This window comes from Pinus tabuliformis, chromosome 2_1 (assembly GCF_031772625.1).
Source record: "Pinus tabuliformis cultivar Carrire ecotype Pingquan chromosome 2_1, CPIR1, whole genome shotgun sequence".
Taxonomy (NCBI): domain Eukaryota; kingdom Viridiplantae; phylum Streptophyta; class Pinopsida; order Pinales; family Pinaceae; genus Pinus; species Pinus tabuliformis.
The window spans coordinates 890593248-890616203 of NC_142299.1; the positions used below are offsets into that span (position 1 = coordinate 890593248).

At 40.5% G+C, this 22956-nt stretch overlaps 2 protein-coding genes across 5 annotated transcripts in view; both read right to left on the bottom strand.

The window, feature by feature from the left end:
• The window catches only part of ESP1 (hydroxyproline-rich glycoprotein family protein), a 101213-nt gene that overhangs the window by 64784 nt on the left and 13473 nt on the right, over positions 1 to 22956 (bottom strand). The window lies entirely within an intron of this gene.
• Positions 8044 to 8958, bottom strand: LOC149203504 (uncharacterized). The gene is made up of 2 exons (XM_089400202.1): positions 8826 to 8958; positions 8044 to 8709 (listed from the first exon to the last, which is right to left on the bottom strand). The coding sequence occupies exons 1-2, from the start codon at positions 8948 to 8950 to the stop codon at positions 8238 to 8240; spliced, it is 597 nt and encodes a 198-aa protein (XP_089256328.1). The 5' UTR covers positions 8951 to 8958; the 3' UTR covers positions 8044 to 8237.

Here is a 22956-nt window from a genome sequence, read left to right on the forward strand (position 1 = left end):
CGCATCATCTATATACACTAGTCGAATGGGGTGAAATAACCCAAGGGACACGTCCCTTCACCCTCCTGGCCCAACCTGTCATTCAAAAATAAAAATAAAAGTTTATTTTAATTCTTCATAATTCTTCTAGGCCGACTTGGGCATGCGGGAATACCTCCAAATGCTACACAAAAATCAACACAATGTTGTGTGGTCAAGGGTGTGGCATCATTGTAGCTTCAACTTCTTGACAACCTCTATCAAGATCGAGTTCTTCTAGATGTTGTCAACAATGAAATGTAGCAAAGTCTTCTTCACCCACATTTGTGAGTAAAAGAAGTACTAACCTTCCGAAGGCTCCTCTAGTTCCTTGGGTTGGACCTTTGCAATAGTAATGATAACAATGGTCTCTATGTTGATGATATGTTTTCACTTATAACAGAAAATTAGAGTCCCAACCAAAGTCCAATTCTCAGGCTTTCAACTCGCCCAACAACGATCGTTTGGAGTCACATTCCTTTGTGTTGTGCCAAGGGCTTTTGTGGATCTCACACCACTTTCCAATGTCCTTTGACTTCCCACAAATATTCTTTGCATGCGGCTGGGACTAGTTGTCTTGAGATTGGTTATCCTCTCTCTATCCTTTGTTATACCAATTAGCATCATCCTTACCATTCTTTTGTTGTGGCTAATTTGTAGACCCGAACTCTCTTACCCTTTCTATCAAAACTTTTGCTCAATCTTGACAGCATATTATTGACTCCAAATGAAGAAATATCCAAAAACTACATTTTTGTTTGGAAGTATTTATGTAGGCCACTATGGTATTTTAAAACCAAGTGCCATTCAAAGTCCTTGATAAAAAACTTCAAACACAAGGTATGGAAGGTATTGGTGTACTTTGACACCACCCAATACTTCTCCTAGCACAAATTTGTACATCTCATGTACTGGTCATTGTAGTAGGATAGAACTCTTTGAGGGCATCAACAAAAGCCAACCAAGTGGGTCCTAGCCCATATGCTTGAGATTCATCTTCAACATGTTGCACACAATAAAATGTCCCACCAATATTTGACCTAAGAAAGGGGTTTAAGGAGTACAGAGATCTTTTCACTATTGGAAAAATCTTGAACAGAGTAATAACCCTCTAGTAGACTTAGTCATTTCTCTAAAGCATTTGTGTCCATGTTGCCTTCAAACAAAGGAATGACAAACTTAGTATGTACCTACAAAGGCACCATACCTCCAAAGTGACTCCTATTTGCAAGGGTTCATTGAAGGATCTAAGCAAAATCATTTGTCATCTCATTCCTCTATTACGCAAGGGCTTCCTCAAGCAACGTCTTGCTAGAATCTCTTGTTCATTGTCTTTCTTTTCGTCCTCCATGGGAAGTCGCTAAGGTCACTAAGGGAAATCTTCACTAGGCTCAATTAGTTTGAGGCCCAATAATTAGGCTCAAAGGGCACAATAATACAATGAAAGCCAACCTCTATTAATGAATAAGTAAAAACACTAAAATATGCAAAGCAATACACTAGCTAGAATGGTGGTAGCTTATCTCTAAGAAAGAGATGTGTCCACTATGTTCATTCGAAAAAAAAAGGCACATAACAAAAGGCAAAAACTAGATTTTCAAAAATTGCTAATAAAAACCCCAAGAGGTACAAAAATCCCTAACATGCAAAAACCCCAACACTAACACAAAACCAAGGCTAAGTAGGAATGCTAAGATGGACAAATCTAAGTTGTCCAAAAAAAGAGGATCCTTGTTAAATATAACTTTTCACTCATTTGGCTGCTTCAGCTCTTCCTTAGTTTGTTCGAAAGAAAATTAAAAGATTGAGTCGACTCATTGAGCTTGTGTGTATTTGGAGTTAATAATGTATGGGAAAGCACCAAAAAATGCATCTAAAGTTCAATACCCAAAAATTCTCAAGACCAAGAGCATTTCTAAGATGGCCTTGTTGGATGGCCACTTGGATTACACTAGGCATATAGTCAATCTCAGTTGAAGAGTTTGGCCATTCTACCCTTGATGTAGAATTTGGGTTGTTCACTAAACTCACTTGTTCCACACTTTAGCAACCTACAAACTCAAAATTCGTATTTTTCTTTCACTATAAGAGCATCATACTACGTCGTAGAAGTTTTGTCATCACCCTCCCTAATTGTCTTCTCTTCACCTTTGACATTGACCACAATAAATAGAGCATAAATAATATGTTGCTTACCTTCCCTTCTTTGTTAGCCACTTCGCCATTGAAGCTCCTCCAAATGAACATCCTCCCAGGTTTATAACACATGAGCCATGTTACTCACCAAAAGTGGGTAACCCATAGGAGAAATTTGTTCTCCTCATTTGCCGAATAGCAAACAACACTATGATTACTTGCAGGTATGTTAAAATCATAGTTTTTAAAACCGCTCACAAAAACCGGTTACCGGTCCAACCGGCCGGTTAGCTGGCCTGCCGGTCGGAACCGGCCTAAAAACCCGGTTAACTCTGCCTTGTGACCGAAAATTAGCCCTAACCGGTCAAAACCGGCTGGTTTAGGACGGAACCGGCCGGTTTGTAGCAAACCGGCCGGTTCCGTCCTAAACCGGCCGGTTTATGGCAAGCCCACCGTAACTTATGAAAAAGCGCAGGCAGTTTGTGGTTTAGGGGTTTTGGGGGGGAGGGAAAGGTATTTTCCCTCCAAAAAGGCCCTCTCCAAGCTATAAGAGACCCCTCTCACTCTCATTTGTCTCACACAACTGATTTGGAGTGTTTGTGAGTGTTTGTGAGTTTGTTTGTGAGCTTGGAGAGTGTGGAGTTTATGCTGAAGTAGTCATCTTGGAGTTGGAGTTGGAGCTATTTTGGAGAAAGTGTGTAGCTGTCAGTGGAGTTGCCATCTTCAAGAGGAGGCTAAGGGAGCTAGTTTGCATTTCCAGGTAAGGATTTGCACTTGATAATTCCTCATTTGAGTCTGCTGTCCATGAATTTTTTTTTTGTGTTATAAACTTCTCACTTCTATGATCTACCATCCAGGGAGTCATCATGCCTCCAAAAGCCGAAGATACTGCATGGGCTCATTGTGATATGATTGATGGCAAAATGATCTGCAAATATTGCCAAAAATCCATTCAAGGAGGGGGTATTAACAGGTTCAAGCAACACTTGGCTGGGATAGGAGGCCATGTAAAGCCATGTGGAGCACCAAATGAAATAATAGGGCATATTAGGGCAGAATACCTTCAGAAGTTTGAGACTCAAGTCACTGAACCAATAGAGAAGTTTGTGGCTACACAGTTTGGGAGTCGAGACTCAACCAACTGAGTTTGATCATGATGACTGAGACTCATGAGAAGTTTCAACTTCAAGTGATAATGTTGATCACTATTATAGTATTACTATTATCATATATGTAGAGTCTAGAGTCTAGACTGAAGTCTTGTAGTAGGCCACTGGCCCCATAGTTTGTAGGCTTTATTTTTGCACTCTAGTGGCCATTTAGAGCCTCATTGCTTATGTATTTTGTCGATGATATGTATTGCACTCGGTGCCATTTTGATATATTCACCTTTAAGGCTTTACATGGTATATCAATGAGCAATCTTTGCATATTTTGTCTCTATTGGCTTGGAATCATGGTTTTAAATCTTAAAAATAGTTTTTTTCATTAAAAAATAATTATTTAATGTATTTTTCTAAAACCGGTTCGTTTAGACCAAACCAATCCCGGTTAGACCGGTTCCGGTCGGTAAACCGGTTCATTAGGTGGACCGGTCCGGTCACCGGTTCCGGTTTTAAAAACACTGGTTAAAATTGGCAACTAGGGCCAAATTCCACCTTAGGACAGCTCATATGATGGAGATGATTATTGCATTGGATTCCTCTTTTCAAGAGGTCCAATTTTGATATAAAGATCATCTCACTCTGACAAGCAGAAATGGAATTTTGAATTTATTCTTTCTCATGCACAAATTCCCAAGGTGGGCCTTAGTCAAATGTAGGCTCATGAAACCCAATGGATGTGTCTCCTCACCCTAAACGAAGTGTATAAAAAGGAGTGGCCTCTCTCTCATTTGGACATCATCTCAACACATCACATCATCTCTCTCCTCTCTTGATTGATTCGTACAGTTCAAGAACAACCTCTCTTCTTCGCATGTGTGGCACGAGGCCGAATTTCTAGACTATTTTGGAGGCTGAAATTTTCAGGGAACAAAACAGCGTTGACCAACATTGACTTGGACTGTATGACCATGTGTTGACTTCAATCTAGAGGGCAAAATTCTGATTTATGAAGGCCTCATTGATTGGCACGATTTTCGAGCTGATTGGGACAATTTGACTGCTTTGACTTCAGCCTTTGACCACAAAAATTACAGTAGTGTTTGACTAGGTTGACCAAATTTTTTTGGGTTGACTTTGACCCTGTTGGAAGATCGAATTCTTCTGTTGTTGACTGAGCTGCTTGGAGGACATTTTGGAGCTACTTTGACCATCGTTGACTTTCTGGTTAGGGCTGCAGTTGACTATTGTTGACTGTTGATTTGACAGGATTGTTTTGGGCAAGTTAATTTGATATTTGTACTCTCTCTCTCTGTGTTGAACTATTGAAGATTCAAGAATAATAAGAAGATTTGATCAAAGGGTTTCCCCACATTGAGGTTTGTCCCTAACATCCCGCCATATCTTATGTCCTCTTGTCTTGGCTTGTCTTCTGCACTTGTTTTTATGTTCTATCTGCATTTACTATTAATGTGTTTAAGTTAATGTGATTGTTACTAGATATAATTGGAAATTGTCATTAGGCTACTAAAGGAACATTGAAGTAAATTGTGCTAAAGCATAGAACATACCATTGTTATCTAAAATTAACATGGTATTAGAGCTCAGGTGAAGACAAAGCCCAAGCAAGAGTGAAGCAAAGCAATCACTAAGAGAAGATGTTGGACAAGGGCTGGGAACTAGTCCCAATGACGACTACATCTTTCTTCAAATCCGAGGACAAACTTAAGGACAAATCCGACTATCATGCATGGAAGATGACCATAGATTTGACATTGGAAGAAATGATGCCATGGACTATGTCAAAGGAAGAATATCAGAGCCTCCTTCATATGCATCCACAGCTGCACAAGCAAAGTAGAAGAAAGGTGAGGTTAAAGCTAAGAAAATTATTGTTGATTCTATTCACAAGACTTTGGTTGCCTATATTTTTTATTTAGAAACATCTAAGGAGATGTATGACAAGCTGGTTGAGATGTTCAAAGTAAATAATGAAAATCAAGTTCTCTTTCTCAAGAACAAGTTGAAAGACATCAAGATGGATAGAGGAGGATCCATCCAATCCTACTTCATGAGGATTATCGAGATCAAGAATGATCTCCTATCTATTGGAGAAGTCATTGGTGACATGGAGCTCACACTTATTGCACTTGGCGGCCTTACAAGAGAATGGGGATGTGTTCAACACTACCATCCTCAACAATGACAGGATTCCAAGATTTGATGAATTATTGGATAGATGCACTCAAGATAAATAAGGATGATGGAAAGAGACAAGCCCTCAAATGGAAACAATCCTACCTCCTTCTCCGCTCATTCTTAGAGGAGGAACAATGTTGGTCCAAGGAATCAAGGACAAGAGTTCAAGTCCGGATTCAAGGAAGGAAGAAAAGGAAGATGCTTCAATTGTAACAAGTTTGGCCACTTTGCTAGCGTGTCCTCACAAGAAGGACAACAATAACAACAACTTCAAGCACAATGGAAATCAAAGGAACAACAGGTTCAACAACAAAGGAAAGAGGAATGCTACCGCTGCTCGAAATGGAAATGGTCGCCCTCCCAAGAAGTCGAGAAACTCGAGGTATGAAGAAGTTAATGTTGTAAAGCAAAAAGAATTTTATCTTATCTTTGCCCTCACCACCGCCTCTCCTCCATACATATTAGATCATTGATTGATTGATAGTTGTGCCTCAAGGCACTTCACTAGGTACATGGAGGCCCTCTCAAACTTGGTTGAAAAGAAGACAAACATGGACATTATACTTGGGGATAATGCCGCTTAGCCCGTGAAAGGAATTGGGACTGTTACTCTTCATTTAAATCAAGGTCAAACCCTCCACTTACAAGAAGTGTTATATGTACCTGATCTGAAAAAGAACTTGGTTTCTATTTCTGCGATGGAAGATAAAGGTTTTAAGGTGACATTTATTGATGGGAAGGTTCGTGTTTGGAAAAGGAACCCAAGAGATGCATTCACTCTTGGATTCAGGGTTGAAGGTATTTATTAGGTTGGAGGAATTTCGTTGGGAGCAATGACTTGTGATACTTCTCTTCAATCTAAATTATGGCACCGGAGATTTGCTCACCTTCATTTCAAAGCCTTACCTGATGTAAGGAAGATGGTCACAGGTATGCCCGAATTCAACTTAAATCATGAAGGTGTTTGTCAAGGATGTGAAGCTGGAAAATATACAAGGGGGCCATTCCCCTCAAGTGAAACTCAAACCATCAATATTCTTCAATTGGTCCATTCTGATTTATCAGGTATGTTGCCCGTGACATCTTTGGGTGGATGTTTGTACTATGTTATTTTTGTGGATGACTTCTCTCGCAAAACATGAACCTATTTCTTAAAGAAGAAGGATGAAGTATTCAAATGGTTCCGCTCTTTCAAAGCCTTGGTCGAGAATCAAACAGGGAAGAAGATCAAAATATTGAGAGATAATGGGACCGAATATGAGTCAAATGAATTCAAAGACTATTGTGTAGAAGTTGGCACGACCACTACTACGTATACTCCTAAACAAAATGGTTTTGCCAAAAGGAAGAATCGTACTATCATAGAAGCCACCTGTGCTATGCTACATGATCAAGGTCTTCCGAAGTTCTTATGGGGAGAAGCTGCCAACACTGCTGTGTATGTCCAAAACAGATGCCCACATCAAGCTTTGGACTTTAAGACACCCGAAGAAGTTTTCACCAGTAAGAAACCTAATGTTTCTCATTTTAGAAATTTTGGTTGTCCCGTATATTTTCATGTACCGAAAGAGAAAAGGAACAAACTAGATGCATCTGGGAAGAAAGGAATGTTTGTGGGCTACAATGAAACTTCAAAGGCATATAGAATCTATGTGCTTGGTCAAGGGGAAGTGGAATTAAGTCCTAATGTCACTTTCAATGAAGATTTTGCTCTTAAAAAGATCCAAGATCTTCCTATCCCTAGGAAGGACAATGATGATGTTGATGCAGAAAAGTAGAATGAACCTCTGTCTGATGAACTGATGCCCGATGTGGAAGGTCCAATGGATCCCATTGATCTACCTCCTAGTGAGCCCTCTACTTCAAGAAAAAGACCTTTGTAGCTCAAAGATATTCTTGAAGATGCTGAGAAACATAGCGTACCGAAGGGGACATTTCGTGAAAGCAAGAAGTCGAATAAGTAACCAAGGTAGCTGCCATGAGTACCATTGTACAATCTGAGCCTTGCACATTCGAAGAAGCTATGAAGCAACAAGTTTGAAAGGATGTGATGAACGAGGAGTATGAGTCGATCATGAAGAATGATGTCTGGGATGTGATTCCTAGACCCAAGGACAAGTCTGTGGTCACTTCCAAATGACTCTACAAGTTCAAACATGGAGTTGATGGAAGTGCTGAAAAGTTCAAGGCCAGATTTGTAGCTTGAGGCTTCTCTCAAAAGGAAGGAGTAGACTATGATGAGATATTTGCACCAGTTGCCCAATATACCACCATTAGTTCGATTATAGACCTTGTTGCTTCGCAAGGATGGAACCTACACCAGGTGGAAGTCAAAACTGCCTTCTTGCATGGTTCGCTTAAGAAGGAAGTCTATGTGGAACAATGTTGCATTAATCGTTATCGGGATTAAATCGACGCGGGGAAAAAATCGGAAAAAAATCGGAATTATCAGGAAATTATCAGGAAATTATCAGAAATAATCGGGAAATAATCGTTTGGTACAAAAATATTCATTTTTTTCATTTTTTTTCAATTTTTTTAATATCTAAACCATCTACAACATAAAATAAATACATTGACACATAAATATGATAAAAAAAACTAATATATAAGATGTTTAATATCATTTCTAGCGCTAAAATCACACATAACATTGAATCATGTCCTGAATAGTAAGTCCTGACTCCTGAGTCCCAACTCAGCCTCAAAATATCAACAAAAAATATGATAATGTATCTCATCATGTCATAATGTCATATACAATAAAATGAAAGTCTAATCCTATTGATTTCCTCTGCCCCTCTTGCGAGAAAATGCCACAGCTTTCCCTTTCCCTCTAGATGTAGATGCTGGTGCCCGTGCTGGTGGAGATGGCAGTGGAGTCTGATGTGCTCTAGAAGCTGAAGAACTAGAAGTAGGAGCTATAGGAGGTAGACCACATCCTCTACTGGTGGCAGTGGTAGCCCGGGCAGGCGGTGTCACCTCCTCCTCCTGTTCCTCCTCCTCCTCCTCCTCCTCCTCCACCTGCTCCTCCTCCTGCTCCTCCTCCTCCTCCCCCTCCACTACATCCTGCACTAACCAATCATCAGCAGACTCCATGAGAGGCCTCTCGGCCTCAACCCTCCATGCAGCAGTGGTGTCAATCCCATCCAATGAGATGGCATCCACATCAGGTGTCCTCTCAAGTTGCCTCACCCACAATCGAAGATTGTAGTAGACGTAAACCATGTCATTAAGTCGTTGGGACTCCAACCTGTACAAAGATCATGAAATAATAATTAATAATTATAAAAAAAATATTGTTTAATGAATTCAAAAATTTATTTGGATATTTGCAATATTTTAAATGTTTAAGTGTTAAAATTTAACCTATTGCGCTTCTTGTGTATTTTTTCAAATACACTCCAGTTGCGCTCACATCCTGAGGAGCTACATGTTTGGCTGAGGATGCGAATGGCAAGCTTTTGCAGAAGGGGTACCCTGCCACCATACATTTTCCACCATGCATCTACAACAAAATTTTAAATAAACATAAGAAAAAAATGGAATTTGAAGAGACAATGAAATTTGAAACAAAGTTACAAACTAAAAAATACCTGGCATTTTAATCATCCTATCATTGATAGCCATCTCAAAGCCAAATGTGCCACCTGCCATCCTATATGTCTCAATTTGTTTAGAGATCTCTATACGTTGTTCTGGAGATCGCACCATCTTCTGGACACAGGATAAGAATCCATCCATGATCTCAGCATCAAAATCAAACCCACATGCATAAGAAAATGCAAGGTTCAGGAAAAACCCAGCAGCATGAATGGGACGATGGAGTGTGTTGTTCCATCGCTCATCAATCACTCCCCATAGAAGGAGTTGTTTCTAAAACCCATCATCTCCCTTATCATCATAGTAGGCCCGAATGGCTTCTTTGGCCCTGTCCATGGCTTCATACAAATAGCCCATTGCGGGCTTCTCACCATCAACCAACCGAAGAACCTTTACCAAAGGTTCAGTAACAGCGCACACCTCCTGCACTCCCGCCCAGAAGTCTTCCTGGTATGAAACTAGTCTGCATACGGCCTCTCCTTCTGGTTTGCGGCTCATTGGCAAAGCACGCCACTCCTCTGAAAGAAACATTCTCTTCACATCCCACATAGAAATCAAGAGGGATTGAAGAGATATGAAACTGGTGGCAAACCGTGTAATGGCGGGGCGCACCAACTCTTTGTTGTTGGTGAATCTTCTCATCAAGCTAAGCACAGATGTATGATTATATATAAATTTTGTAATGCTTTTTGATGAGTCAACAATATCTTTGACAAAGGGAATTTTCCCTATGTCCTCTAACATCAAATCAATACAATGGGCAACACAAGGTGTCCAAAACAAAGTAGGATGCTTGTCCATAAGCATCCTACCAGCAGCAACATAATTTGCAGCATTGTCCATTATGACTTGGACAACATGTTGTTCACCCACCTCCAAAATAAACACATCCAGCAAATCACATAAAGTTCTTGCATCTTTGATTTGTGCAGATGCATCAACAGATTTGATAAACATAGTCCCCTTGGGACAACTAACCAAGAAGTTTATAAGGATTCTCCCCTTTTGGTCAGTCCAACCATCTGACATAACAGTGCATCCTGTTTGTGCCCATGATGCCCTAAAATCCTCCAATCTTTGGGTGCAGTCACGCTTTTCATTTTGAAGAATCCGGCCTCTGAAATCATGATAAGAAAGGATTTTGTACCCCGGGCCAACACTGGCAATAGCATCAACAGTAGGTTGGAAAAATGGATTATTCCTTACAATGTTGAAAGGAATATCACTCCAGAGGAGAAATTTTGCCAGCAACTTGTCAGCTTGTTCTTTCTCAGTTCTTTTTAGCATTGAACCGATAGATGGCTGTGAACCAGGTGTGGTTCGAGGAACAAAAAATGATGATGCAGCTACCGGATTGGTTGATGCTACAGTAGAACCAGTGCCACTTGGCCCACTTCCTTCAGCTGACCTTTTTAGTTGCCTTTTGAGTTCTTCTTTGGCCTCTCTAGTCTGCTCTAAAGTTTCCAATGCTCTCATGGCTCTTTGGATAAGTTCAGGAGTTGTATTTGTACAAGGCCCCACATCATGTCTAAGGATTTTTGCAAGGTGAAACTTCAACCTGTACACCCCCCCGGACATAGGGTGGCCACACAACTTGCAACTCAAGTTTACTCTATCATTCGGAGAATCAGGTACACCATATTCCAAGAAAGGATCCAATTTCCTTGGCATGTTTGTTTTTGAACTTTGAAGTTGCAAACTTGAAGTCTTGAATGGTGTTTCGGTGCAGTTGTGAACCTATGGGAAAATAAGGATTAGGATTACAATTTAGCATTTACAAAATTACAAGTTACAAATTTACAAATTACAATTTAGTATTTTAATTTTTAATTTTTACATTGATGATTGTACAATGAAAATCCAAGTTACCCATAACCCAACCTAACACAAATTACCCAACCATTCCAAACCCAAGTTACCCAACCAAATGGCAAAAACAATGAAAAAAACATAAACAATGTTTCGAAAAAAAAAAAAAAATGGTTCCCATAGTCATACCAAGTTACCCAACCCAAAACAATGAAGAAATACAAAAAATTCTTTAAAAACAATGAAAACAAAAGAAAAATGGTGCCCATACCAAGTTTCCCAACCAAAAACAATGAAAAACATACAAAAACAATGTTTTTAAACAATGAAAACAAAAAAAAATTAATCCACATACCATTTCTATGGAGAAATCGGTGGTCTCCTCTTGATTTTCTCCTCTTAGCACTTAGATTTGGAAAAAAACCCTCTTCAGCTTGGTCTCCAAGAGCTCCTCCTCCCTCCATGCGCAACTGTCCAAATGAGCTCATGAAAAAACCCAAAAAAATGTTATAAAACTATGATGTCGCGACCCCCGGCGATTTTTTTCGTTTTTATCGCGATTTTTTCAATAAAAATCGGAGTATAAACAACAACAAACAAACAAACAAAAACAAAAACAACAACAACAACAACAAAATTCTCGGCAATTTTTTCGTTTAATTATCGCGATTTTATCAGAAGAGGGAAAAAATCGCGATTTTCACAACACTGATGTGGAACAACCCGAAGAGTTCGAGGTTCAAGATCATGAGACACATGTATGTAGGTTGAAGCAAGCCCCTAGGGCTTGGTATGAGGAGATCGATAGCTATCTTATGAAGTTGGGATTTACAAGGAGTGCTGCTGACCCGAACCTATACTTCAAGTTTGAGAAGGACAGACCTCTCATTTTGGTCCTTTATGTGGATGATCTCCTTCTGACAGGTGAGGACCCTCTCATTCATCAAAGCAAGAGGGAGTTGGCTTCCGAGTTCGAGATGAAGGACTTAGGATTGATGCATTATTTCCTAGGGCTAGAGGTATGGCAAAAGCCAGGTGAAATTTTCCTTTCTCAAGGAAAATACATTGTGAAGCTACTTGAGAGATGTGGGATGGTGGATTGCAAGTCCGTGATGACTCTGATGGAACTCAACTTTAAGAAGCTATGTGGAAATGATGCTAGGCCCGGATTAGCAAACCGTATCAAGTATCATCACCTTGTGGGAGCCCTGATGTTCTTGGTCAACTCTCGTCCTAACATATGCTTCACTGTGAATGCGTTGAGTCAATATATGGTCAAGCCTCATCACATTCATGGGATTGCTGCTAAGAATCTCTTGAGATATCTCCGGGGCACAATCCACTATGGATTGAGATACACTACTGGAAATTTGAGGCTACATAGATATTCTGATGCTAATTGGGCAAGCGGTGTTGTGGATCGTAAGAGCATGCCTGGGTGTTGCTCCTCTTTGGGGTCTACTTTTATATCTTAGATGAGCAAGAAGCGGAAATCAATTGCACTAAGCACCGTCGAGGCCGAATACATTGCTGCGAGTAAGGCCTGTTGTGAAGTTGTTTGGTTAAGGAAGCTCTTCAGTGAGTTATTTAAGCACATGTTGGATACCATTGTGATCTTTCGCAACAACCAGAGTGTGATTCGCCTATCAGAGAGTCCTGTGTTCCACAACCGCTCCAAGCACATTGATATCAGGTACCACTTTATCTGGGATATGGTACAACGGGGAGCAATAAGGCTCCAACACATTAGAACAGATGAGCAAGTCGCAGACATTCTCACGAAGCCTTTGGGGAAGGTCAAATTCTTAACCTTTCGAGAGAGACTTGGAGTCATGAAAAGACCCTCCTATGAGGGTCTCGTATGAGTTGGACACTTAGCTCTGGGAGCTCCTGGGGCTTGGGGTACTTCTTTGAGCTATGAGCGACCATAGGGTGAGTGGTTCACCTTCCCCTAGTGGTGCGCTAGATCAATGTTTTAAAACTCCAACTCCGACTCCATATCGACTCGGCCGGTTTGATTTCAATGACTCGGTCATTGTAAAAAATACATTAAATATTTTTTTTTTATTAAAAAAAACATAATTTTAAAGATTTTCATTCATGTTTCCAAACACAAAGCTTTAGAATATAGATAGAAGACAACATATGATCAAAGTAGGCTCATAAATATATCCATTATATAAAAATGGCACCCAGTGCATTGTCCAATACATACATGATGATGATATAGAGATCAAAACAAAAGCACATAACCAAGGAGGCTAGAAATGGCCTCTACAACAAAAGTAAACTATGAAACATCACTAGTCACCACTGACTAGTACTACTAGCTACTGCTAGAGAAGCTAACATCATCTGGCTCAACCTCTGAATCAGAGTCAGACAGGGAAACCCATGGCTCCTCCTCATCATCATCTCCAACTGCAACTGTAGAATAGCACTAGCAGGCTGTGTAGCAGCTGCACGCTGAGATAGACAAGATATGCGCTCCTGTCGTGGCTGAGCAGAGGAAGCGCCTGCAACTAGAGGACTTAGGGATGAGCCTGAGGCTGGTACAAGTGGATTTGCATTCAACTGAACATTCTGTTCAAGTGATGCCACCGTCTGTAAATCCAAATCAAGTTCCTCATCAGAAGCAAACTCTACTGGATGACTCTCCACTAAGCCAATCTGATGTTGGATTGATATCTTCCAACACAATGGGATCTGAATCAGATCTTTTGTTCAGCAATTGGTTGCGTCTAAGCCGAAGGTTGTATTGGACATAGACTAAATCATTTAACCGGTTTTTATCCAAACAGTTTCTCTTCTTCGTGTGAATCCTCTCAAAGATAGACCAATTGCACTCACACCCAATAGCACTGCAAGTTTGAATCAAAATATGAATTGCAAACTTTTGCAATTGAGGACAATGGCTACCAAAAGCCTCCCACCATTGTGCTGCAAAAAACATAGTGTAATGAGTTAGCTCAACAAAATTACAAATTATATCCAACTTTCAAATTATAAACGATTTAACAAAATAAGTATTAAGAATTTGAAAATTGAGATTTTTGTTTACCTGGCTCATCTGCTTCCCTTGCAATCTTTGTTAGGTTCTTCCCAAAGGTACCTCTGGTTTTGTTGAAGGTTGCGATCTGTCGGTGTATCTCCAGCTGATCACACTCCAATGGGATCATGTGATCAATGCAGTCAATCAATCCATCTCTAACCTCCCCACTAAAATCTCCTGCCGCCTGAGCTTTATAATGATATCGTGGGTTCAAAAAATACCCAGCTGCCTGTATAGGGCGATGGAGTTGATTATTCCATCTTTCATCAATGATTGCCCAAATGGGCTCATACTTAGCCACTTTATCCTTGTAAGCCCTCTTTATTTGCTCCTTTGCTTGATCCATAGCCTCATAAATGAAGCCCATAGCCAATCTTTCCCCATCCACCAACCGCAACACCTTAACCAGTGGCTCAGCAACCTTCACAATCTCTGCTGCCTTTCTCCAAAATACTTCTTCATTAACTTTCTTTTTCAATTCTTTGCCTTCCTGTTTGAGAGACCACTAACTTTGATTCCATTCATCACTGCTTTTGCAAGTTTCTATGTTGTGAAAGCATAGATTGCAATGTCAAAAAATGAGTAGCAAATCTAGTGATGGCGGACCTAATAATATCTCTGCCCCCTGTGTGTCTCCTCATAAGGCTCAAAATCCATGATTGATTGTAGATAAATTTTGCTATGCTTTTGGCATGATCTACAGTGTTTTTTACCCAATCTAATTTGCCAATATCCTCAAGCATGAGGTCTATGCAATGTGCAGCGCATAGTTAGAGGCATCATCTGTGATGACTTGAACAACATTAGCCACCCCCACCTCCTCAACAACCTCATCCAATAGCTGAAGCAACAATTGTCCATCGTTCACCCTATCAAATGCATCAACTGATTTTAGAAACATGGTTCCCTGTGGGCAGAAGATAAGAAATTTTATGATGGTACGGTTCCTTTGATCAATCCATCCAGCTGACATGATGGTACACTGTAGATCGTGTCCTAAAAATGAACCACACTTGTTGGTTCGAAATGCGTCGACCCAAATCTTCAATGTGACTTATTCCGAAAAACACTTTATACATTATGATGGTACATCTTGTTCTTGCCCATGAGTCTTTGAAATCTTTCAAATACTCATTAATGGAGGAAATTTCTTTCTGCAAACAGTACCCCCTTATCTCATGCATAGTAGGGCCTTTGAAGCCTTTTCTAGCAGCAAATATGGCATCAAACATAGGCTCATAATATGGTGAACGAGAAGCATTGAAGGGGATATCAGCATCATATCGCCATCTACATATGTAATCACAAGCAGTCTCCCTCAATTCTTTCTTCCAATGGTCTTCTAAAATGGGCTGCAAAGTTCTGCTAGCTTCAGGACCATGTGCATCTGATGGAGAGGAGGGTGTGACAATGAAATAACTTTTGATATTCACATCACCCTTCTTTTTCATTTTACCCTTACCCTTTTCTTGAATAGACTCCAAAGAGGGAGGAACATATCGGAAGGGGTTGGATGCATCAGTACAAGGGATAGAAGAAGAACCCTCAAAATCAAATGGGGGTTGGTAGCCATCATTTTTTGTATACTCCTCTTCCTCCTAATTTCAACCTCTATTTCTTTTTGCCTAGCCTTTTCTTCTTTAAACTTCTCAAAGCTATTTAACAACTCCTTCCTAATTCCCCAATTTGTGGTTATTCACATGGAGTAATTTGGCCTCTAATCCCTGCCAAGTGTTGTTTCGGCCTATTAATGCCCCCAGGATGACCCTTAATTTTTCTATGGAAAAATTTGCAATGCATTTGACTATCAACCATTTCAACATATGCCCAAGCAGCATCTTTCACTCTAGGTGCCATTTTTTGACTTGGAAATGAAAGGAAAAAAATCTGAAAATGAAAACAAAAAAATAGCATTGCCTCCAATGGTTGCCCAACAAGCTCCTCACTCCTGCTCCAATGCTTGCCCAAGACTCCTCACTGCTGCTCCAAAACCAAACTCCACAACTCTTCACAAACTCCTCACAAATTCTCACTCAAATGCAATGAGATGGTTGTGAGGAAATGAGAGGGGTTGGGTAGGTTTTATAGGGTTTAGGAGAGGGAAATGAACCCCAAAAAACCCAAAGGCACATTAAAATGGGCTTTGGTGTCCCCAAAAACCCAAGTTAAAAAAAAAAGTCACATTACGGCCGCTCCCACCGCGTCGGCCGAGTTGGCTCGAACTTGGCTGAGCCGGCCAGGTTGTTACCGAGCTACTGCTCCAAAAACAAACTCCACAACTCTTCACAAATTCTCACTCAAATGCAATGAGATGGTTGTGAGGAAATGAGAGGGGTTGGGTAGGTTTTATAGGGTTTAGGAGAGGGAAATGGATCCCAAAGGGACATTAGAATGGGCTTTGGGATCCCCAAAAATCCAAGTTAACAAGAAGAAGAAGAAGAACCAAAAAAGAAAAAAAATCGCATTACGGCCGCTCCCACCGAGCCAACCAAACCGAGCTGGCCGCTGAGTCGACCCGGTCATGCAATGACTCAGTCTGACTCAGCCGTTTCGGAGTCTATTCGGCCGATTTCTAAAACAATGCGCGAAATATAGGGTGAGTGGTTCACCTTCCCCTAGTGGTGCACTAGATACAGGGTGAGTGGTTCACCTTCCCCTAGTGGTGCGCTAGATACAGGGTGAGTGGTTCACCTTGCCCTGTGACACCCCATTATGGTTGACATGTGTGTAGGGTGAGTGGTTCACCTTCCCCTACCCAGACACATGCATGTAGGGTGATTGGTTCACCTTCCCCTACAACTGACATATGCATAGGATGACTGGTTCACCTTCTCCTGTTGATGCTTCGACACGCATCCTACCCATAAAGACAAGGACTCATGGGAAGTACCTCTCATCTAGCCAATGAGTTGGGAAAAGATGGCTAGGGACCATAGCACTACCGATGGACGCATCGTGTACTATCTTACTCCCTGTGACTAGGATGCATGGTGTTCAACAACTTGATATGGGATCAAGGACTGACTTTAGTCAGTGGAGAGTGGTATGAGCTTATAATTCACTCTCGATCACTTCTTTTTCATTATTACTTCATGGTTCATCAGAGCAGAGCAGGGCAGTGATGACAAGAATGGTACAGGATGGCATGATGATAGTTGGATTGGTAAGTGGAATTCTCCCTAGTTGAGAGGGAGTGTTAAAATTGGCAACTAGGGCCAAATTCCACCTTAGGACAGCTCATATAATGGAGATGATTATTGCATTGGATTCCTCTTTTCGAGAGGTCCAATTTTGATATAAAGATCATCTCATCCTGACAAGAAAAAATGGAATTTTGAATTTATTCTCTCATGCACAAATTGTCAAGGTGGACCTCAGTGAAATGTAGGCTCATGAAGCCCAATGGATGTCTCTCCTCACCCTCAACGAAGTGTATAAATAGGAGTGACCTCTCTCTCATTTAGACAACATCTCAACACATCACATCATCTCTCTCCTCTCTTGATTGGCTCGTACACCTCAAAAAGAACCTCTCTCTTCTTTGCACGTGTGGCATGAGGCCGAATTTCTGCACTGTTTTGGAGGCCAAAATTTTCAGGGAACAGGGCAACGTTGACTTGGACTGTTTGACCATGTGTTGCCTTCAATCTAGAGGGTGGAATTCTGATTTATGAAGGCCACATTGATTGGCACCATTTTTTAGGTGATTGGGACAGTTTGACTGCAGCATTGACTTCAACATTTGACCGCAAAAATTACAACAATGTTTGACTAGGTTGATCGAACTGTCCTTGGGCTGACTTTGACCCTCTTAAAAGGCCAAATTCTTCTATTGTTGATTGAGGTGCTTGGAGGACATTTTGGAGCTACTTTGCCCACCGTTGACTTTCTAGTTAGGGTTGCAGTTGACTGTTGTTGACTGTTGATTTGACAAGACTCTTTTGGGCAAGTTAATTTGATATTTGTACACTCTCTCTGTTGGACTATTGATGAATAATAAGAAGATTTGATCAAAGGGTTTCCCCACATTGGGGTTTGTCCCTGGCATCCGCCATATCTTGTGTCTTCTTGCCTTAGCTTGTCTTCTGCACTTGTTTTTATGTTCAATCTGCATTTACTATCAATGTGTTTAAGTTAATGTGATTGCTACTAGGTATAATTGGAAATTGTCATTGGGCTACTAAAGGAACATTGAAGTAGATTGTGCTAAAGCATAGAACATACCATTGTTATCTAAAATTAACATGATAGCTTTACATTAGAGCTCTCCACCTATGCTTTGATGAGTGTTCTCTCCCATCTCGCATGCTTCTCAAAGGAAGGTGGGTCATTCATCTGAAGGTACATTAACCATTTTTGTAATCATGTGCTTCCATTTAATGTTTTGGGGCATACTAATATGGATCACAAGCCAAGTTGGTGCTGATTTTTGTAACTATGGTCGGTCTTCATAATGTATATTTGAGTCATTAATTTATTTGTAAAGCATATTTCAAATGTTAAGAGTCAAAAGAAAATATTTTGTGTCAAGTCCCATTTGTGCTTTCAAAACAAAGAAATATGAAAATTTTGAAATTGAAGTTTTTGGCTCCAAAAGTGAAATCGACCTCCTCCTAGTCAAGTTGGCCTCATCAAGGATTCAAGTCAAATCTCCTCAAAAGCTCAAGTCGGCTCTAGCATAGACACACCCATTCAGCCTCTAATAAAAGCTATATAAAGGCCTAATTCGCTCCTCCTTCTAGCCAAGAAGATCTGGCATCTATCTGAGGTATGAGAGGCCTAGTCTGAGGCAAGAACGAAGTTTGAGTTCAAGAGGCACATGAAATATATCTAAGTCCAGTGAAGGTTTATCTATGGCAGTTCGCATAGCTTTTGTTCTCTTCTTTTGTGATTCGGCCTATTCTAAGGCAGCTAGAAAGGTTATCTCTGAGGCAGCATATAGTATATCTCTAAGGCAGTAGTATATGTCTAAAGCAGCTAAGAGGAGCTAATTCTGGGATCTAAACCAATCAACAAACGACTAGTAGAGAAGAATTTATGAGGCAAGAACAGAGTATGTTTTTGGGCCGGATTGACTTAACAAAGAGGATGGAGGACCATGGACGAGGTTTGACCTAGTTGTTGACTTAGATGTGTCTCTGTTGAATTGAAGAATTCTCTATCGAAAAGGTTGTTGGGTTTTTCCCCATGTGGGTTTTCCCAAGGTAAATCTTTGTGTTCTTTGTGTGGTTGTCTCTTTATGATCCTACTGACTTATATGTTATGTGGTTGAAGTCTTCTGTTTAATTTGCTTAATGATAAAATCATGAATAAGAATGTGAAAAAGAATTAAATCATCAAAAGAAATTATCAGTAAAGAAGACTCTTAGAAAATCAGCATGGTATCAAAGCTTAGTGTAAGAGCAACCTCTATAGGAAGTCTTATCCCTCTGCTTGAAGAAGAGTTATTGTCTACCTTTTCAAATTCAAGGACGAAATTCTACTATAAATTCTAAATCCCTAACATCTTAGAACCTCTAAAATCAAGAAGGTTGTTATTAGGTCAAAGTCCTATAAGGCCAAATATTATCATTGTACAACATATTTATAAATGCCCGAGTCAAAAGAAAATTTATTTTGAGTCAAAGTCCCATTGTGACTTTTGAAGATGTAAATTTGAATTTTTGAAATGAAAATTTTGCCTCCAAAAGTGACAAGTTGGCTTCCCTCCAAGTCAAGTTGGCCCTGGCCAAGAGACACATCCATTCACCCTAGACAAACTACTAAATAAAGGAAGCTCGAGCTCCTCCATTTGGCAATTCGAATTCTCTCACACAAGACAATTTTTGGGCAAGTGAGCGAAGGACAAGAAGGGTGAAGAAGGACAAAAAAGAAGGTCGAGTTTTCTCTCTACTCTCTCTCTCTCTAGCAACTCGCACATGTTAAGTAATCTCTCTCTCTCTCTCTGTGGTTCACATTTTCTGGGGCAACTGTTGCAAGGGGCCGAAATTCTAGGGCAACTGGCTAGTACAGCAAGGCCAAAATTCTGAAGTGCAGGATCATATTTGATGACTTGACTCGGAGAAGAAGACTAGGTTTGACCATAGGTCTAGGTGTGTCTCTCATTTAAGAAGAAGTTCTCTATTAGAAAAGGTTGTTGGGTTTTTCCCGTAGTGAGTTTTCCTAGGGTAAATCTTGTCTTCTCTTGTGTATTGTGATCTCTATTGTTCTATTGTTCTTTATGGTTGAATTTATGAAGGAAATTGTTGAATGATATATTGTAATAAGCTAAAGGAAGATCTACATCGTAATTATCAGATTTTCAAAAATATTGTGCTAACCCTAACTGCACAAAGAAACTCAACATGATATTAGAGCTTGGTGAAGAAAGAAGGGAACATTGAGATCACCTTGACAAAACCCTAGCGAGCATTTTATTCAAGTTCTTCTTGCAGTTTGGTTTCTATGGCTACATTTATAAAATTTGAAAACAATCTAGAGGGAGCATCAAACTTCAGAGATTTGAAAGTTAGAATAGACATTCTTCTTGCCAAGAACAAGGTTTTAGATATCGTTATAGGGAAGGTTACTAAACCAGAAGATGATGCAAGAAAAGCGAAGTTCAAGGAAGATGACATCAATGTTATGAGCATCATAGTAGACTCCATAAAGTATCATTTGGTTCCCTACATTGCAAATCTTGATACCTCAAAGAAGATGTACGATGCCCTAATGAATCTCTACACTATCAAGAATGTGGGTCAATCAATGAGCTTGAAGAATGAACTCTGAATTGACAAATACAAGGCACAATTTGTGGCTAGGGGATTCTCCCAGGAAGAGGGAGAAGACTATGATGAGACTTTTGCTACAGTTGTTGGGTACACCTCCATTAGATCCATCATTTTACTTGTTGCTTCTATGGGATGGGAACTACACCAGATGGATGTAAAGACTATTTTCCTCAAAGGAGTAATTGAGGAAGAGGTGTACATAGAGCAACCTCAAGGATTTGAGGTATATGGAAAGGAGTCTCATGTTTGCAAGTTGAAAAAGGCCTTGTATGGACTCAAGCAAGCTCCAAGAGCTTGGTATGCTCGTATCAACAGCTATCTGACGACACTAAGATGTACCAAGAGCGAAGTTGATCCAACCCTTTACCTTAAGGTTGTGAAGAATGCACCTATGATCTTACTATTATATGTTGATAACTTGTTTCTGACAGGTGTCGAGCCTCTTATCATTCAGTGCAAGAAGTAGTTGGCTTTTGAGTTCGACATGAAGAATCTTGGGTTGATGCACTATTACTTGGGATTAGAAGTATGGCAGAAACTTGGTGAAGTCTTCCTTGGTCAAGGAATGTATGTGTTAGAGATCCTTCAAAGATTCGGTATGATGGATTGCAAGTCCATGGCGACTCCCATGGGGACTAACTTCAGAATTTAAGAGGCTCCAACTCCATATTGGTAGCTCCATATGTGATAAACAAAGTTGTGTGAAACTTTCAAAGAATCTCTTGTTCCATGACAAGTCGCAACATATTCAGATCAAGTACCACTACATCCGTGACATGGTGCAGAGGAGAGCAATAAGGCTCGAGTACATCCCCACCGATGAGCAAATAGCTCATGTTCTGACGAAGTCATTGCCAAGAGACAAGTTTGTGTACTTCAAAGACAAGTTGGGGCTCGTGGAGATTACCCCTCTCCATGAGAGGGAGTGTTGACATATCTGCAGCACAGATGGACTAGGTCCAAGGGACCCAGAGTGCTCAACAGGCAGTGTTGAGTGAGTATCTCTTGAAGAAGGACCCTAATCACACACCCGGAATGATGGAGTAAGGTCCTAAACCCAAATCACACACTAGGCACGGTGGAGTGAGGTCCTTCAGCATCTGGAACTTGATCACACACCCGAAGGGTGGCGTCAAGTCTTGGACCCTGATCACACACCAAAGTAGGGTGGAGTGAGGTCCTTTCAACATCTAGACTAGGGTTGCGCAGGAGTGCCTCCCCCCACGAATTCGCTCCCAATTCGCACTCCGCTCAGGAGCTAGTCGGGAGTGTGCTCCCTTTAAAAAAAAGGCTCCATGGTTTTTAGGGAGCAATTAGGGGAGTCGTTGCTCCTTGACCACTCCGGGAGCGATTTTTGGTCTAGGTGTTTGGTTCACACAATGAACCTTTTGATGCATGATATTATTAAGGACAAAAACCAACAATATATATGGATTGGTGATTCGTACAAGAGAGGCAAACAAATGATAATTTATTACAAAACATAGCAATACCCATGGGTTTTCCGTAGTCACTCAAGATTGGAGTTGTTGAATATTGCGAAGACTAGATTTGCTAGCTATTACCTCACCTTCAAGCACCTTTTAAAGGTAAGAGAAGCATTGGCTAGCATGCTATCAAGTCCACACTGTCAGGTATTAAAGGACAGGGCTACAAATACAACTGACAAGCAAGTTTTTGAGCAAGTGGAGGAGACCGCTCTTGATGGTCTATTTTGGGCACATGTGAGGCAAGTATTGCAATTGAGCAAGCCCATTTATAGCATGATTCGTTTTGCAAATACAGATAAACCAGTGATTGGGGAGGTGTATGAGCAAATGGATACCATGTTGGGGCAAATAAAAGATATTGTTCAGGAAGATGATCCCAACTTGTATACACTGATTCACAATTGTGTGTGTACACGGTGGAATAAACTTAATGTTCCACTACATGCCTGGGCGTATATCCTTATGCTAAAATACTACTATCCATCTTGGATGGGCCAACCTGCACCTGGGGGTGGGGTTAGGATCAAACCCCATACATATCCAGAGGTATCTAAAAGATATAAGGAAGCATTAGACAAGTTGGTAACTGACAAGGAAGAGTGTGCTAATTTGTGTCTTAAATTAGGCAGATACTTCAGTTGCACTGGTTTGTTTGGTTCTTTGCATGCAATGGAAGATAGAGACAGATTTGATGCTCTCACATGGTGGGAAGCATATGGCGGCATGGGACTTTTGCCAAAATTGGCAAAAAAAGTTCTCTCATAGGTTGTAAA